Below are 19,583 nucleotides of genomic sequence, written 5' to 3'. Positions count from 1 at the left end.
GGCTCCCTACTCCCGGCCTGACCGCTCCCACCTCCAGGCCTTTCCTGCAGCGACCCTTATTGTGGCTCCCTGCGCCCGGGCCTGACCGCCCCACCTCCGGGCCTTTCCTGCAGCGACCCTTATTGTGGGTCCCTACTCCGGGGCCTGACCGCCCCACCTCCGGGCCTTTCCTGCAGCGACCCTTATTGTGGCTCCCTACTCCCGGGCCTTTCCTGTTCTGTACGGACTCGTGCCCGCGTGACAAACGTCCCCCATTCTGAGGCTCCTGAGAGAGGAAATGTGGGATTCCTTTCAAAAGAAACAAGACTTCAGCATTAAGATATAGCCATAAGTTCCCCCTTAACGAAGACCTCACCCCCCCCTCACCTCACACTCACCTCACATTCCCCCACCTCACCTCACAACCCCCCTAACCTCACACCCCCCCTCACCTCACACCCCCCTCACCTCACACCCCCCTCACCTCACAACCCCCTCACCTCACACTCACCTCACATTCCCCCACCTCACCTCACACCCTCCTAACCTCACACCCCCCTAACCTCACACCCCCCTCACCTCACAACCCCCTCACCTCACACTCACCTCACATTCCCCCACCTCACCTCACACCCCCCTAACCTCACACCCCCCTAACCTCACACCCCCCTAACCTCACACCCCCCTAACCTCACACCCCCTCACGTCACACCCCCTCACCTCACCCCCCTCACGTCACACCCCCCTCACGTCACACCCCCCCTCACGTCACACCCCCCTCACGTCACACCCCCCCTCACGTCACACCCCCCTCACGTCACACCCCCCTCACCTCACACCCCCTCACCTCACACCCCCCTCACCTCACACCCCCCTCACCTCACACCCCCTCACCTCACACCCCCCACCTCACCTCACACCCCCCCACCTCACACCCCCCTCACCTCACACCCCCCTCACCTCACACCCCCCTCACCTCACACCCCCCCTCACCTCACACCCCCCCTCACCTCACACCCCCCCTCACCTCACATCCCCCCTCACCTCACATCCCCCCACCTCACCTCACAACCCCCCTCACCTCACATCCCCCCACCTCACCTCACATCCCCCCACCTCACCTCACACCCCCCTCACCTCACCTCACACACCCCTCACCTCACACACCCCTCACCTCACCTCACAACCCCCCTCACCTCACATCCCCCCACCTCACCTCACAACCCCCCTCACCTCACATCCCCCACCTCACCTCACAACCCCCCACCTCACCTCACAACCCCCCACCTCACCTCACAACCCCCCCTCACCTCACATCCCCCCACCTCACCTCACAACCCCCTTCACCTCACATCCCCCACCTCACCTCACACCCCCCTCACCTCACCTCACACCCCCCTCACCTCACACCCCCTTCACCTCACACCCCCTCACCTCACACCCCCCTCACCTCACCTCACACCCCCCTCACCTCACCTCACACCCCCTCACCTCACACCCCCCTCACCTCACCCCCCCTCACCCCCCCTCACCTCACCCCCCCTCACCTCACCCCCCCCTCACCTCACACCCCCCTCACCTCACACCCCCCTCACCTCACACCCCCCTCACCTCACACCCCCCTCACCTCACCCCCCTCACCTCACCCCCCCTCACCTCACACCCCCCTCTCCTCACCCCCCCTCACCTCACACCCCCCTCACCTCACCATCACCCCCCTCACCTCACCCCTCACCTCACACCCCCTCACCTCACCCCCCCTCACCTCACACCCCCCCTCACCTCACACCCCCCTCACCTCACCCCCCCCTCACCTCACCACCCTCTCACCTCACCCCCTCACCTCACACCCCCCTCACCTCACCCCCCCTCACCTCACCCACCCTCACCTCCCCTCACCCCCCCTCACCTCACCTCACATCCACCCCCCTCACCTCACCTCACATCCACCCCCTCACCTCACATCCACCCCCCTCACCTCACATCCACCCCCCTCACCTCACCTCACATCCACCCCCCTCACCTCACCTCACATCCACCCCCCTCACCTCACCTCACATCCACCCCCCTCACCTCACCTCACATCCACCCCCCCTCACCTCACCTCACATCCACCCCCCTCACCTCACCTCACATCCACCCCCCTCACCTCACCTCACATCCACCCCCCTCACCTCACACCCCCTCACCTCACCTCACCCCCCACCTCACCTCCCCCACCTCCCCACCTCACCTCACATCCACCCCACTCACCTCACCTCACATCCACCCCCCTCACCTCACCTCACATCCACCCCCCTCACCTCACCTCACATCCACCCCCCTCACCTCACCTCACATCCACCCCCCTCACCTCACCTCACATCCACCCCCCTCACCTCACCTCACATCCATCCCCTCACCTCACATCCACCCCCCTCACCTCACCTCACACCCCCCCCCCACCTCACCTCACCCCCCCACCTCACCTCACCTCCCCCACCTCCCCACCTCACCTCACATCAACCCCCCTCACCTCACCTCACATCCACCCCCCTCACCTCTCCTCACACACACCCCCACCTCACCTCACACACACCCCCACCCCACCTCACACCCCCCTACCTCAACCCCCCACCTCCTCACACCCCCACCTCACACCCCCACCTCCTCACACCCCCACCTCACACACACCCCCACCTCACCCCCCCCACTTCACCTCACCTCCCTCACATCCATCCCCTCACCTCACATCCACCCCCCTCACCTCACCTCACACCCCCCCACCTCACCTCACCCCCCCCCCCCACCTCACCTCACATCCCCCACCTCCCCACCTCACCTCACATCCACCCCCTCACCTCACCTCACATCCACCCCCCTCACCTCTCCTCACACACACCCCCACCTCACCTCACACACACCCCCACCCCACCTCACACCCCCCTACCTCAACCCCCACCTCCTCACACCCTCACCTCACCTCACACCCCCCCTCACCTCGCGTCCCCACCCCTGCCGCCCGCCATCTCACGGCTGTGTCTGTGTTCCAGCTCCGGTGATGAAGAAAGCCAACGGTGAGGTCGGTAAGAAGGAGGTGTCGTACCCGGGGAACCTGACCCACCGAGGTGAGGATCCGTCTCTGTGTGACCCGTGACTGTGACGCGTTTGGTGTTTGGCGTTTGCCTGAACGGCGACCTATCTTCTCTCCGGCAGACATGTACTATTTCATCTTCGCTCCGACGCTCTGCTACGAGTTAAACTTCCCGCGCTCAGCGCGGATTCGCAAGAGGTTCCTCCTGCGACGGCTCTTTGAGATGGTGAGTGTGGGGGAGGGGTGGGATCTGGGAGGGGGGGGAGGGGTGGGATCTGGGAGGGGGGGAGATGTGGGATCTGGGAGGGGGGGGAGATGTGGGATCTGGGAGGGGGGGAGATGTGGGATCTGGGAGGGGGGGAGATGTGGGATCTGGGAGGGGGGAGATGTGGGATCTGGGAGGGGGGGAGATGTGGGATCTGGGAGGGGTGGGTGTGCGAGATGGGATCTAAGGGAAGGGGGAGGAGCGGGATCTGGTACATGCAAGGGGAGGGGTGGGCGATGCGGGCGGGATCTGGTAGATGCGGGGTGGAGGAGCGGGATCTGGGAGGGGAGGGGTGGGCGATGTTTGGCAGAATCTGGGAAGGGGGGAGGGATCTGGTAGATGCGGGGGATGGTGGAGGAGCGGGATCTGGGAGGGGATAGGGGAGCTACAGCACGGGCAGCGGCAGTGCCAGCCTCCCCCTCACACACTACTACACCATGTATGCACAGCACAGGTACAGCGCGGGCAGTGCCAGCCTCCCCCTCACACACACACTACTACACCATGTATACACAGCGCGGGCAGCGGCAGTGCCAGCCTCCCTCTCACACACACTACTACACCATGTATACACAGCACAGGTACAGCGCAGGCAGCGGCAGCCTCCCCCCTCACACACACTACTACACCATGTATACACCGCACAGGTACAGCGCGGGCAGCGGCAGTGCCAGCCTCCCCCTCACACACACTACTACACCATGTATACACAGCACAGGTACAGCGCAGGGCAGTGCCAGCCTCCCCCTCACACACACTACTACACCATGTATACACAGCACAGGTACAGCGCGGGCAGCGGCAGTGCCAGCCTCCCCCTGACACACACTACTACACCATGTATACACAGCACAGGTACAGCGCGGGCAGCGGCAGTGCCAGCCTCCCCCTCACACACACTACTACACCATGTATACACAGCACAGGTACAGCGCGGGCAGTGCCAGCCTCCCTCTCACACACACTACTACACCATGTATACACAGCACAGGTACAGCGCGGGCAGCGGCAGTGCCAGCCTCCCCCTCACACACTACTACACCATGTATACACAGCACAGGTACAGCGCGGGCAGCGGCAGTGCCAGCCTCCCCCTGACACACACTACTACACCATGTATACACAGCACAGGTACAGCGCGGGCAGCGGCAGTGCCAGCCTCCCCCCTCACACACACTACTACACCATGTATACACAGCACAGGTACAGCGCGGGCAGTGCCAGCCTCCCTCTCACACACTACTACACCATGTATACACAGCACAGGTACAGCGCGGGCAGCGGCAGTGCCAGCCTCCCCCTCACACACACACTACTACACCATGTATACACAGCACAGGTACAGCGCGGGCAGTGCCAGCCTCCCTCTCACACACTACTACACCATGTATACACAGCACAGGTACAGCGCGGGCAGCGGCAGTGCCAGCCAGTGCCAGCCTCCCCCTCACACACACTACTACACCATGTATACACAGCACAGGTACAGCGCGGGCAGCGGCAGTGCCAGCCTCCCTCTCACACACTACTACACCATGTATACACAGCACAGGTACAGCGCGGGCAGCGGCAGTGCCAGCCTCCCCCTCACACACACTACTACACCATGTATACACAGCACAGGTACAGCGCGGGCAGTGCCAGCCCCCCCTCACACACACTTCTACACCATGTATACACAGCGCAGGTACAGCACGGGCAGCGGCAGTGCCAGCCTCCCCCTCACACACTACTACACCATGTATACACAGCACAGGTACAGCGCGGGCAGTGCCAGCCTCCCCCTCACACACACTACTACACCATGTATATACAGCACAGGTACAGCGCGGGCAGCGGCAGTGCCAGCCTCCCTCTCACACACACTACTACACCATGTATACACAGCACAGGTACAGCGCGGGCAGCGGCAGTGCCAGCCTCCCCTCACACACACTACTACACCATGTATACACAGCACAGGTACAGCACAGGCAGCGGCAGTGCCAGCCTCCCCCTCACACACACTACTACACCATGTATACACAGCGCGGGCAGCGGCAGTGCCAGTCTCCCCCTCACACACACTACTACACCATGTATACACAGCACAGGTACAGCGCGGGCAGCGGCAGTGCCAGCCTCCCCCTCACACACCCTACTACACCATGTATACACAGCACAGGTACAGCGCGGGCAGCGGCAGTGCCAGCCTCCCCCTCACACACACTACTACACCATGTATACACAGCGCGGGCAGCGGCAGTGCCAGTCTCCCCTCACACACACTACTACACCATGTATACACTGCACAGGTACAGCGCGGGCAGTGCCAACCTCCCCTCACACACACTACTACACCATGTATACACAGCACAGGTACAGCGCGGGCAGCGGCAGTGCCAGCCTCCCCCTCACACACACTACTACACCATGTATATACACCACAGGTACAGCGCGGGCAGCGGAAGTGCCAGCCTCCCCCTCACACACACTACTACACCATGTATACACAGCACAGGTACAGCGCGGGCAGCGGCAGCCTCCCCCTCACACACACTACTACACCATGTATACACAGCACAGGTACAGCGCGGGCAGTGCCAACCTCCCCCTCACACACACTACTACACCATGTATACACAGCACAGGTACAGCGCAGGCAGCGGCAGTGCCAACCTCCCCCTCACACACTACTACACCATGTATACACAGCACAGGTACAGCGCGGGCAGTGCCAGCCTCCCCCTCACACACACTACTACACCATGTATACACAGCACAGGTTCAGCGCGGGCAGCGGCAGCCTCCCCCTCACACACTACTACACCATGTATTCACAGCACAGGTACAGCGCAGGCAGCGGCAGTGCCAACCTCCCCTTCACACACTACTACACATGTATACACAGCGCGGGCAGTGCCAGCCTCCCTCTCACACACACTACTACACCATGTATACACAGCACAGGTACAGCGTGGGCAGTACCAGCCTCCCCCTCACACACACTACTACACCATGTATACACAGCACAGGTACAGCGCGGGCAGCAGCAGTGCCAACCTCCCCTTCACACACTACTACACCATGTATACACAGCACAGGTACAGCGCGGGCAGCGGCAGTGCCAGCCTCCCCCTCACACACACTACTACACCATGTATACACAGCACAGGTACAGCGCAGGCAGCGGCAGTGCCAGCCCCCCTCACACACACTACTACACCATGTATACACAGCACAAGTACAGCGTGGGCAGTGCCAGCCTCCCCCTCACACACACTACTACACCATGTATACACAGCACAGGTACAGCGCGGGCAGTGCCAGCCTCCCCCTCACACACACTACTACACCATGTATACACAGCACAGGTAAAGCGCGGGCAGAGGCAGTGCCAGCCTCCCCCTCACACACACTACTACACCATGTATACACAGCACAGGTACAGCGCGGGCAGTGCCAGCCTCCCCCTCACACACACTACTACACCATGTATACACAGCACAGGTACAGCGCGGGCAGTGCCAGCCTCCCCCTCACACACACTACTACACCATGTATACACAGCACAGGTAAAGCGCGGGCAGAGGCAGTGCCAGCCTCCCCTCACACACTACTACACCATGTATACACAGCACAGGTACAGCGCGGGCAGCGGCAGTGTCAGCCTCCCCCTCACACACACTACTACACCATGTATACACAGCACAGGTACAGCGCGGGCAGCGGCAGTGCCAGCCTCCCCCTCACACACACTACTACACCATGTATACACAGCACAGGTACAGCGCGGGCAGTGCCAGCCTCCCCCTCACACACACTACTACACCATTTATACACAGCACAGGTACAGCGCAGGTAGCGGCAGTGCCAGCCTCCCCCTCACACACACTACTACACCATGTATACACAGCACAGATACAGCGAGGACAGCGGCAGTGCCAGCCTCCCCCTCACACACACACTACTACACCATGTATACACAGCACAGATACAGCGCGGGCAGCGGCAGTGCCAGCCTCCCCCTCACACACACTACTACACCATGTATACACAGCACAGATACAGCGAGGACAGCGGCAGTGCCAGCCTCCCCCTCACACACACTACTACACCATGTATACACAGCACAGGTACAGCGCGGGCAGAGGCAGTGCCAGCCTCCCCTCACACACTACTACACCATGTATACACAGCACAGGTACAGCGTGGGCAGTGCCAGCCTCCCCCTCACACACACTACTACACCATGTATAAACAGCACAGGTACAGTGCGGGCAGCGGCAGTGCCAGCCTCCCCCTGACACACACTACTACACCATGTATACACAGCACAGGTACAGCGTGGGCAGTGCCAGCCTCCCCGTCACACACACTACTACACCATGTATACACAGCACAGGTACAGCGCGGACAGCGGCAGTGCCAGCCTCCCCTCACACACTACTACACCATGTATACACAGCACAGGTACAGCGCGGGCAGCGGCAGTGCCAGCCTCCCCCTCACACACACTACTACACCATGTATACAAAGCACAGGTACAGCGCGGGCAGCGGCAGTGCCAGCCTCCCCCTCACACACACTACTATACACCATGTATACACAGCACAGGTACAGCGCAGGCAGCGGCAGTGCCAACCTCCCCCTCACACACACACTACTACACCATGTATACACAGCACAGGTACAGCGCGGGCAGAGGCAGTGGCAGCCTCCCCTCACACACTACTACACCATGTATACACAGCACAGGTACAGCGTGGGCAGTGCCAGCCTCCCCCTCACACACACTACTACACCATGTATAAACAGCACAGGTACAGCGCGGGCAGCGGCAGTGCCAGCCTCCCCCTGACACACACTACTACACCATGTATACACAGCACAGGTACAGCGTGGGCAGTGCCAGCCTCCCCCTCACACACACTACTACACCATGTATACACAACACAGGTACAGCGCGGGCAGTGCCAGCCTCCCCCTCACACACACTACTACACCATGTATACACAGCACAGGTACAGCGCGGGCAGTGCCAGCCTCCCCCTCACACACACTACTACACCATGTATACACAGCACAGGTACAGCGCGGGCAGCGGCAGTGCCAGCCTCCCCCTCACACACACTACTTCACCATGTATACACAGCACAGGTACAGCGCGGACAGCGGCAGTGCCAGCCTCCCCTCACACACTACTACACCATGTATACACAGCACAGGTACAGCGCGGGCAGCGGCAGTGCCAGCCTCCCCCTCACACACACTACTACACCATGTATACACAGCACAGGTACAGCGCGGGCAGCGGCAGTGCCAGCCTCCCCCTCACACACACTACTATACACCATGTATACACAGCACAGGTACAGCGCGGGCAGCGGCAGTGTCAGCCTCCCCCTCACACACACTACTACACCATGTATACACAGCACAGGTACAGCGCGGGCAGCGGCAGTGCCAGCCTCCCCCTCACACACACTACTACACCATGTATACACAGCACAGGTACAGCGCGGGCAGCGGCAGCCTCCCCCTCACACACACTACTACACCATGTATACACAGCACAGGTACAGCGCGGGCAGCGGCAGTGCCAGCCTCCCCCTCACACACACTACTACACCATGTATACACAGCACAGGTACAGCGCGGGCAGCGGCAGTGCCAGCCTCCCCCTCACACACTACTATACACCATGTATACACAGCACAGGTACAGCGCAGGCAGCGGCAGTGCCAGCCTCCCCCTCACACACACTACTACACCATGTATACACAGCACAGGTACAGCGAGGACAGCGGCAGTGCCAGCCTCCCCCTCACACACACTACTACTACACCATGTATACACAGCACAGATACAGCGCGGGCAGTGCCAGCCTCCCCCTCACACACACTACTACACCATGTATACACAGCACAGGTACAGCGCGGGCAGTGCCAGCCTCCCCCTCACACACTACTACACCATGACATGTATACACAGCACAGGTACAGCGAGGACAGCGGCAGTGCCAGCCTCCCCCTCACACACACTACTACACCATGTATACACAGCACAGGTACAGCGCGGGCAGCGGCAGTGCCAGCCTCCCCCTCACACACACTACTACACCATGTATAAACAGCACAGGTACAGCGCGGGCAGCGGCAGTGCCAGCCTCCCCCTGACACACACTACTACACCATGTATACACAGCACAGGTACAGCGCGGGCAGTGCCAGCCTCCCCCTCACACACACTACTACACCATGTATACACAGCACAGGTACAGCGTGGGCAGTGGCAGCCTCCCCTCACACACACTACTACACCATGTATACACAGCACAGGTACAGCGCGGGCAGCGGCAGTGCCAGCCTCCCCCTCACACACACTACTACACCATGTATACACAGCACAGGTACAGCGCGGGCAGTGCCAGCCTTCCCCTCACACACACTACTACACCATGTATACACAGCACAGGTACAGCGCAGGCAGCGGCAGTGCCAGCCTCCCCCTCACACACACTACTACACCATGTATACACAGCACAGGTACAGCGCGGGCAGCGGCAGTGCCAGCCTCCCCCTCACACACACTACTACACCATGTATACACAGCACAGGTACAGCGTGGGCAGTGCCAGCCTCCCCCTCACACACACTACTACACCATGTATACACAGCACAGGTACAGCACGGGCAGCGGCAGTGCCAGCCTCCCCCTGACACACACTACTACACCATGTATTCACAGCACAGGTACAGCGCGGGCAGCCGCAGTGCCAGCCTCCCCCTCACACACTACTACACCATGTATAAACAGCACAGGTACAGCGCGGGCAGCGGCAGTGCCAGCCTCCCCCTGACACACACTACTACACCATGTATACACAGCACAGGTACAGCGCGGGCAGTGCCAGCCTCCCCCTCACACACACTACTACACCATGTATATACAGCACAGGTACAGCGCGGGCAGCGGCAGTGCCAGCCTCCCCCTCACACACACTACTACACCATGTATAAACAGCACAGGTACAGCGCGGGCAGCGGCAGTGCCAGCGTCCCCCTCACACACACTACTACACCATGTATACACAGCACAGGTACAGCGCGGGCAGTGCCAGCCTCCCCCTCACACACACTACTACACCATGTATACACAGCACAGGTACAGAGCGGGCAGTGCCAGCCTCCCCCTCACACACACTACTACACCATGTATACACAGCACAGGTACAGCGCGGGCAGTGCCAGCCTCCCCCTCACACACACACTACTACACCATGTATACACAGCACAGGTACAGCGCGGGCAGCGGCAGTGCCAGCCTCCCCCTCACACACACTACTACACCATGTATACACAGCACAGGTACAGCGCGGGCAGTGCCAGCCTCCCCCTCTCACACACACTACTACACCATGTATACACAGCACAGGTACAGCGCGGGCAGTGCCAACCTCCCCCTCACACACACTACTACACCATGTATACACAGCACAGGTACAGCGCGGGCAGCGGCAGTGCCAGCCTCCCCCTCTCACACACACTACTACACCATGTATACACAGCACAGGTACAGCGCGGTCAGTGCCAGCCTCCCCCTCACACACAGGTACAGCGCGGGCAGTGCCAGCCTCCCCCTCACACACAGGTACAGCGCGGGCAGTGCCAGCCTCCCCCTCACACACACTACTACACCATGTATACACAGCACAGGTACAGCGCGGGCAGTGGCAGTGCCAGCCTCCCCCTCACACACTACTACACCATGTATAAACAGCACAGGTACAGCGCGGGCAGCGGCAGTGCCAGCCTCCCCCTGACACACACTACTACACCATGTATACACAGCACAGGTACAGCGCGGGCAGTGCCAGCCTCCCCCTCACACACACTACTACACCATGTATATACAGCACAGGTACAGAGCGGGCAGTGCCAGCCTCCCCCTCACACACACTACTACACCATGTATAAACAGCACAGGTACAGCGCGGGCAGTGCCAGCCTCCCCCTCACACACACTACTACACCATGTATAAACAGCACAGGTACAGCGCGGGCAGCGGCAGTGCCAGCCTCCCCCTCACACACACTACTACACCATGTATAAACAGCACAGGTACAGCGCGGGCAGTGCCAGCCTCCCCCTCACACACACTACTACACCATGTATACACAGCACAGGTACAGCGCGGGCAGTGCCAGCCTCCCCCTCACACACACACTACTACACCATGTATACACAGCACAGGTACAGCGCGGGCAGCGGCAGTGCCAGCCTCCCCCTCACACACACTACTACACCATGTATACACAGCACAGGTACAGCGCGGGCAGTGCCAGCCTCCCCCTCTCACACACACTACTACACCATGTATACACAGCACAGGTACAGCGCGGGCAGTGGCAGCCTCCCCTCACACACACTACTACACCATGTATACACAGCACAGGTACAGCGCGGGCAGCGGCAGTGCCAGCCTCCCCCTCTCACACACACTACTACACCATGTATACACAGCACAGGTACAGAGCGGTCAGTGCCAGCCTCCCCCTCACACACAGGTACAGCGCGGGCAGTTCCAGCCTCCCCCTCACACACAGGTACAGCGCGGGCAGCGGCAGTGCCAGCCTCCCCCTCACACACACTACTACACCATGTATACACAGCACAGGTACAGCGCGGGCAGTGCCAGCCCCCCCTCACACACACTACTACACCATGTATACACAGCACAGGTACAGCGCGGGCAGCGGCAGTGCCAGCCTCCCCCTCACACACACTACTACACCATGTATACACAGCACAGGTACAGCGCGGGCAGTGCCAGCCTCCCCCTCACACACACTACTACACCATGTATACACAGCACAGGTACAGCGCGGGCAGTGCCAGCCTCCCCCTCACACACACTACTACACCATGTATACACAGCACAGGTACAGCGCGGGCAGCGGCAGTGCCAGCCTCCCCCTCACACACACTACTACACCATGTATACACAGCACAGGTACAGCGCGGGCAGCGGCAGTGCCAGCCTCCCCCTCACACACACTACTACACCATGTATACACAGCACAGGTACAGCGCGGGCAGTGCCAGCCTCCCCCTGACACACTAACACTCTCCTTTGCAGCTCTTCTTCATGCAGCTCCTGGTTGGTCTGATTCAGCAGGTGAGTGAGATCCCATCTCCCGTATGTGGCCTCGCACGTGTGTCTTCTGTGGGCGGCAAATAGCAGGAGGAGACCCCAAAGGCAGAGCCCCCCCACTCCAGGAGGAGACCCCCCTCCCACTCCAGGAGGAGACCCCCCCCACTACAGACCTCACTATTACTTGTTTCTTCTCCCCCCCACACCTCACTATTACTTGTTCCTTCTCCCCTCCCCCCCACACACCTCACTATTACTTGTTTCTTCTCCCCCCCACACCTCACTATTACTTGTTCCTTCTCCCCTCCCCCCCCACACCTCACTATTACTTGTTTCTTCTCCCCCCCACACCTCACTATTACTTGTTCCTTCTCCCCTCCCCCCCCACACCTCACTATTACTTGTTTCTTCTCCCCCACACACCTCACTATTACTTGTTTCTTCTCCCCCCCACACCTCACTATTACTTGTTCCTTCTCCCCTCCCCCCCCACACCTCACTATTACTTGTTTCTTCTCCCCCCCACACCTCACTATTACTTGTTCCTTCTCCCCTCCCCCGACACACCTCACTATTACTTGTTTCTTCTCCCCCACACACCTCACTATTACTTGTTTCTTCTCCCCCCCACACCTCACTATTACTTGTTTCTTCTTTCGCCCCCCCACACCTCACTATTGCTTGTTTCTTCTTTCTCCCCCCCCCCACACCTCACTATTACTTGTTCCTTCTCCCCCCCCACACACACCTCACTATTACTTGTTTCTTCTTTCTCCCCCCCAAACCTCACTATTACTTGTTCCTTCTCCCCCCCCACACACACCTCACTATTACTTGTTTCTTCTTTCTCCCCCCCAAACCTCACTATTACTTGTTCCTTCTCCCCTCCCCCCCACACACCTCACTATTACTTGTTTCTTCTCCCCCACACACCTCACTATTACTTGCTTCTTCTCCCCCCCACACCTCACTATTACTTGTTTCTTCTTTCTCCCTTCCCCACACACCTCACTATTTCTTGTTTCTTCTCCCCCCCCACACCTCACTATTGTTTCTTCTTTCTCCCCCCCACACCTCACTATTACTTGTTTCTTCTTTCTCCCCCCTCCCCCACACCTCACTATTACTTGTTTCTTCTTTCTCTATTACTTGTTCCTTCTCCCCTCCCCCCCACACACCTCACTATTACTTGTTTCTTCTTTCTCCCCCCCCACACCTCACTATTACTTGTTTCTTCTTTCTCCCCCCCCCACACACCTCACTATTACTTGTTTCTCCGCCCCCCCCCACACCTCACTATTACTTGTTTCTTATTTCTCCCCCCTCCCCCCTCCCCCCCACCTCACTATTACTTGTTTCTTCTTTCTCCCCCCTCCCACATCTCACTATTACTTGTTTCTTCTTTCGCCCCCCCCACACCTCACTATTACTTGTTTCTTCTTTCTCCCCCCCCCACACCTCACTATTACTTGTTTCTTCTTTCTCCCCCCTCCCCCACATCTCACTATTACTTGTTTCTTCTTTCTCCCCCCTCCCCCACACCTCACTATTACTTGTTACACCGCATATCTCTCACTAGTACTTGTTACTCCGCGCACCTCTCGCTAGTACTTGTTACTCCCCGCACACCTCTCGCTAGTACTTGTTACTCCCCGCACACCTCTCGCTAGTACTTGTTACTCCCCGCACACCTCTCGCTAGTACTTGTGACTCCCCGCACACCTCTCGCTAGTACTTGTGACTCCCCGCACACCTCTCGCTTGTACTTGTTACTCCCTGCACACCTCTCGCTAGTACTTGTGACTCCCCGCACACCTCTCGCTAGTACTTGTTACTCCCCGCACACCTCTCGCTAGTATTTGTTACTCCCCGCACACCTCTCGCTAGTACTCGTTACTCCCCGCACACCTCTCTCTAGTACTCGTTACTCCCCACACCTCTCGCTATTACTCGTTACTCCCCGCACCTCTCGCTAGTACTTGTTACTCCCCGCACCTCTCTCGCTAGTACTTGTGACTCCCCGCACCTCTCTCGCTAGTACTTGTGACTCCCCGCACCTCTTGCTAGTACTTGTTACTCCCGCACCTCTCGCTAGTACTTGTTACTCCCCGCACCTCTCTCGCTAGTACTTGTTACTCCCCGCACCTCTCTCGCTAGTATTTGTTACTCCCCGCACCTCTCTCGCTAGTACTTGTTACTCCCCGCACCTCTCGCTAGTACTTGTTACTCCCCGTACACCTCTCGCTAGTACTTGTTACTCCCCGCACCTCTCTCGCTAGTACTTGTTACTCCCCGCACACCTCTCGCTAGTACTTGTTACTCCCCGCACCTCTCGCTAGTACTTGTTACTCCCCGTACACCTCTCGCTAGTACTTGTTACTCCCCGCACCTCTCTCGCTAGTACTTGTTACTCCCCGCACACCTCTCGCTAGTACTAGTTACTCCCCACACTTGTGACTCCCCGCACCTCTCGCTAGTACTTGTTACTCCCCGCACCTCTCTCGCTAGTACTTGTTACTCCCCGCACCTCTCTCGCTAGTACTTGTTACTCCCCGCACCTCTCTCGCTAGTACTTGTTACTCCCCGCACACCTCTCGCTAGTACTAGTTACTCCCCACACTTGTGACTCCCCGCACCTCTCGCTAGTACTTGTTACTCCCGCACCTCTCGCTAGTACTTGCTACTCCCCGCACCTCTCTCGCTAGTACTTGTTACTCCCCGTACACCTCTCGCTAGTACTTGTTACTCCCCGCACCTCTCGCTAGTACTTGTTTCTCCCCGCACCTCTCTCGCTAGTACTTGTTACTCCCCGCACCTCTCTCGCTAGTTCTTGTTACTCCCCGCACCTCTCGCTAGTACTTGCTACTCCCCGTACACCTCTCGCTAGTACTTGTTACTCCCCGCACCTCTCTCGCTAGTACTTGTTACTCCCCGCACCTCTCTCGCTAGTACTTGTTACTCCCCGCACCTCTCGCTAGTACTTGCTACTCCCCGCACACCTCTCGCTAGTACTTGTTACTCCCCGCACCTCTCGCTAGTACTTGTTACTCCCCGCACCTCTCGCTAGTACTTGTTACTCCCCGCACCTCTCTCGCTAGTACTTGTTACTCCCCGCACCTCTCTCGCTAGTACTTGTTACTCCCCGCACCTCTCTCGCTAGTACTTGTTACTCCCCGCACCTCTCTCGCTAGTACTTGTTACTCCCCGCACCTCTCTCGCTAGTACTTGTTACTCCCCGCACCTCTCTCGCTAGTACTTGTTACTCCCCGCACCTCTCGCTAGTACTTGTTACTCCCCGCACCTCTCGCTAGTACTAGTTACTCCCCGCACACCTCGCTAGTACTTGTTACTCCCCGCACCTCTCGCTTGTACTTGTTACTCCCCGCACCTCTCGCTTGTACTTGTTACTCCCCGCACCTCTCGCTAGTACTTGTTACTCCCCGCACCTTTCGCTAGTACTTGTTACTCCCCGCACCTCTCGCTAGTACTTGTTACTCCCCGCACCTCTCGCTAGTACTTGTTACTCCCCGCACCTCTCGCTAGTACTTGTTACTCCCGGCACCTCTCGCTAGTACTTGTTACTCCCCGCACCTCTCGCTAGTACTAGTTACTCCCCGCACACCTCGCTAGTACTTGTTACTCCCCGCACCTCTCGCTAGTACTTGTTACTCCCCGCACCTCTCGCTAGTACTTGTTACTCCCCGCACCTCTCGCTAGTACTTGTTACTCCCCGCACCTCTCTCGCTAGTACTTGTTACTCCCCGCACCTCTCGCTAGTACTTGTTACTCCCGGCACCTCTCGCTAGTACTTGTTACTCCCCGCACACCTCTCGCTAGTACTTGTTACTCCCCGCACCTCTCTCGCTAGTACTTGTTACTCCCCGCACCTCTCGCTAGTACTTGTTACTCCCCGCACACCTCTCTGCCATAACATGTTTATTTTTGCAAACGTGCCATGCTGCCGTGTGGGGGGAGGGGAGGGCTGCCACGTTTACAATGTGCCACGGCCTGCGTCTCCCCTACTAATGTTTACTTTCTGTTTCAGTGGATGGTGCCCACGATACAGAACTCGATGAAGCCGTTCCGGGTGAGTGTGTATATATATATAGCAGTGTAATATAACATTATATACATTAACGTTCCGGGTGAGTGTGTATATATAGCAGTGTAATATAACATTATATACATTAACGTTCCGGGTGAGTGTGTGTATATATAGCAGTGTAATATAACATTATATACATTAACGCTCCGGGTGAGTGTGTGTATATATAGCAGTGTAATATAACATTATATACATTAACGTTCCGGGTGTGTGTGTGCATATATAGCAGTGTAATATAACATTATATACATTAACGTTCCGGGTGAGTGTGTATATATAGCAGTGTAATATAACATTATATACATTAACGTTCCGGGTGAGTGTGTCTATATATATAGCAGTGTAATATAACATTATATACATTAACGCTCCGGGTGAGTGTGTATATATAGCAGTGTAATATAACATTATATACATTAACGTTCCGGGTGAGTGTGTATATATAGCAGTGTAATATAACATTATATACATTAACGTTCTGGGTGAGTGTGTGTATATATAGCAGTGTAATATAACATTATATACATTAACGTTCCGGGTGAGTGTGTATATATAGCAGTGTAATATAACATTATATACATTAACGTTCCGGGTGAGTGTGTATATATAGCAGTGTAATATAACATTATATACATTAACGTTCCGGGTGAGTGTGTGTATATATAGCAGTGTAATATAACATTATATACATTAACGTTCCGGGTGAGTGTGTATATAGCAGTGTAATATAACATTATATAAATTAACGCTCCGGGTGAGTGTGTATATATAGCAGTGTAATATAACATTATATACATTAACGTTCCGGGTGAGTGTGTATATATAGCAGTGTAATATAACATTATATACATTAACGTTCCGGGTGAGTGTGTGTATATATAGCAGTGTAATATAACATTATATACATTAACGTTCCGGGTGAGTGTGTATATATAGCAGTGTAATATAACATTATATACATTAACGTTCCGGGTGAGTGTGTATATATAGCAGTGTAATATAACATTATATACATTAACGTTCCGGGTGAGTGTGTGTATATATAGCAGTGTAATATAACATTATATACATTAACGTTCCGGGTGAGTGTGTATATAGCAGTGTAATATAACATTATATACATTAACGTTCCGGGTGAGTGTATATATATAGCAGTGTAATATAACATTATATACATTAACGTTCCGGGTGAGTGTATATATATAGCAGTGTAATATAACATTATATACATTAACGCTCCGGGTGAGTGTGTATATAGCAGTGTAATATAACATTATATACATTAACGTTCCGGGTGAGTGTATATATAGCAGTGTAATATAACACTATATACATTAACGCTCCGGGTGAGTGTGTATATATAGCAGTGTAATATAACATTATATACATTAACGTTCCGGGTGAGTGTGTATATATAGCAGTGTAATATAACATTATATACATTAACGTTCCGGGTGAGTGTGTATATATAGCAGTGTAATATAACATTATATACATTAACGTTCCGGGTGAGTGTGTGTATATATATAGCAGTGTAATATAACATTATATACATTAACGTTCCGGGTGAGTGTGTGTATATAGCAGTGTAATATAACATTATATACATTAACGTTCCGGGTGAGTGTGTGTATATATAGCAGTGTAATATAACATTATATACATTAACGTTCTGGGTGAGTGTGTGTATATATAGCAGTGTAATATAACATTATATACATTAACGCTCCGGGTGAGTGTGTATATATAGCAGTGTAATATAACATTATATACATTAACGCTCCGGGTGAGTGTGTATATATAGCAGTGTAATATAACATTATATACATTAACGTTCCGGGTGAGTGTGTGTATATATAGCAGTGTAATATAACATTATATACATTAACGTTCTGGGTGAGTGTGTGTATATATAGCAGTGTAATATAACATTATATACATTAACGCTCCGGGTGAGTGTGTATATATAGCAGTGTAATATAACATTATATACATTAACGCTCCGGGTGAGTGTGTATATATAGCAGTGTAATATAACATTATATACATTAACGTTCCGGGTGAGTGTGTATATATATAGCAGTGTAATATAACATTATATACATTAACGTTCCGGGTGAGTGTGTATATATAGCAGTGTAATATAACACTATATACATTAACGCTCCGGGTGAGTGTATATATATAGCAGTGTAATATAACACTATATACATTAACGTTCCGGGTGAGTGTATATATATAGCAGTGTAATATAACATTATATACATTAACGTTCCGGGTGAGTGTGTATATATATATAGCAGTGTAATATAACATTATATACATTAACGTTCCGGGTGAGTGTGTGTATATATAGCAGTGTAATATAACATTATATACATTAACGCTCCGGGTGTGTGTGTGTATATATAGCAGTGTAATATAACATTATATACATTAACGTTCCGGGTGAGTGTGTATATATATAGCAGTGTAATATAACATTATATACATTAACGCTCCGGGTGAGTGTGTGTATATATAGCAGTGTAATATAACACTATATACATTAACGTTCCGGGTGAGTGTGTATATATAGCAGTGTAATATAACATTATATACATTAACGCTCCGGGTGAGTGTGTGTATATATAGCAGTGTAATATAACATTATATACATTAACGTTCCGGGTGAGTGTGTGTATATATAGCAGTGTAATATAACATTATATACATTAACGCTCCGGGTGAGTGTGTGTGTATATATAGCAGTGTAATATAACATTATATACATTAACGTTCCGGGTGAGTGTGTGTATATAGCAGTGTAATATAACATTATATACATTAACGTTCCGGGTGAGTGTGTATATATAGCAGTGTAATATAACATTATATACATTAACGCTCCGGGTGAGTGTGTGTGTATATATAGCAGTGTAATATAACATTATATACATTAACGCTCCGGGTGAGTGTGTATATATAGCAGTGTAATATAACATTATATACATTAACGTTCCGGGTGAGTGTGTATATATAGCAG

The 19,583-nt window shown here is 54.8% G+C and overlaps 1 protein-coding gene across 1 annotated transcript in view; it reads left to right on the top strand.

Annotated features, from left to right (window-relative positions):
• DGAT1 (diacylglycerol O-acyltransferase 1) overlaps positions 1 to 19,583 on the top strand; it is a 121,256-nt gene that overhangs the window by 21,618 nt on the left and 80,055 nt on the right. The window contains exons 4-7 of the mRNA XM_075589210.1: positions 3,012 to 3,086; positions 3,175 to 3,278; positions 12,439 to 12,477; positions 16,499 to 16,540. Coding sequence (XP_075445325.1) covers positions 3,012 to 3,086; positions 3,175 to 3,278; positions 12,439 to 12,477; positions 16,499 to 16,540 — 260 coding nt within the window. The remainder of the gene's footprint in view (positions 1 to 3,011; positions 3,087 to 3,174; positions 3,279 to 12,438; positions 12,478 to 16,498; positions 16,541 to 19,583) is intronic.

Source organism: Ascaphus truei, chromosome 2 (genome assembly GCF_040206685.1).
Source record: "Ascaphus truei isolate aAscTru1 chromosome 2, aAscTru1.hap1, whole genome shotgun sequence".
In the NCBI taxonomy this organism is placed as follows: Eukaryota; Metazoa; Chordata; class Amphibia; order Anura; family Ascaphidae; genus Ascaphus; species Ascaphus truei.
Note: the sequence above shows the minus strand (reverse complement) of the source record. Positions and strands in the feature narration are given on the sequence as shown.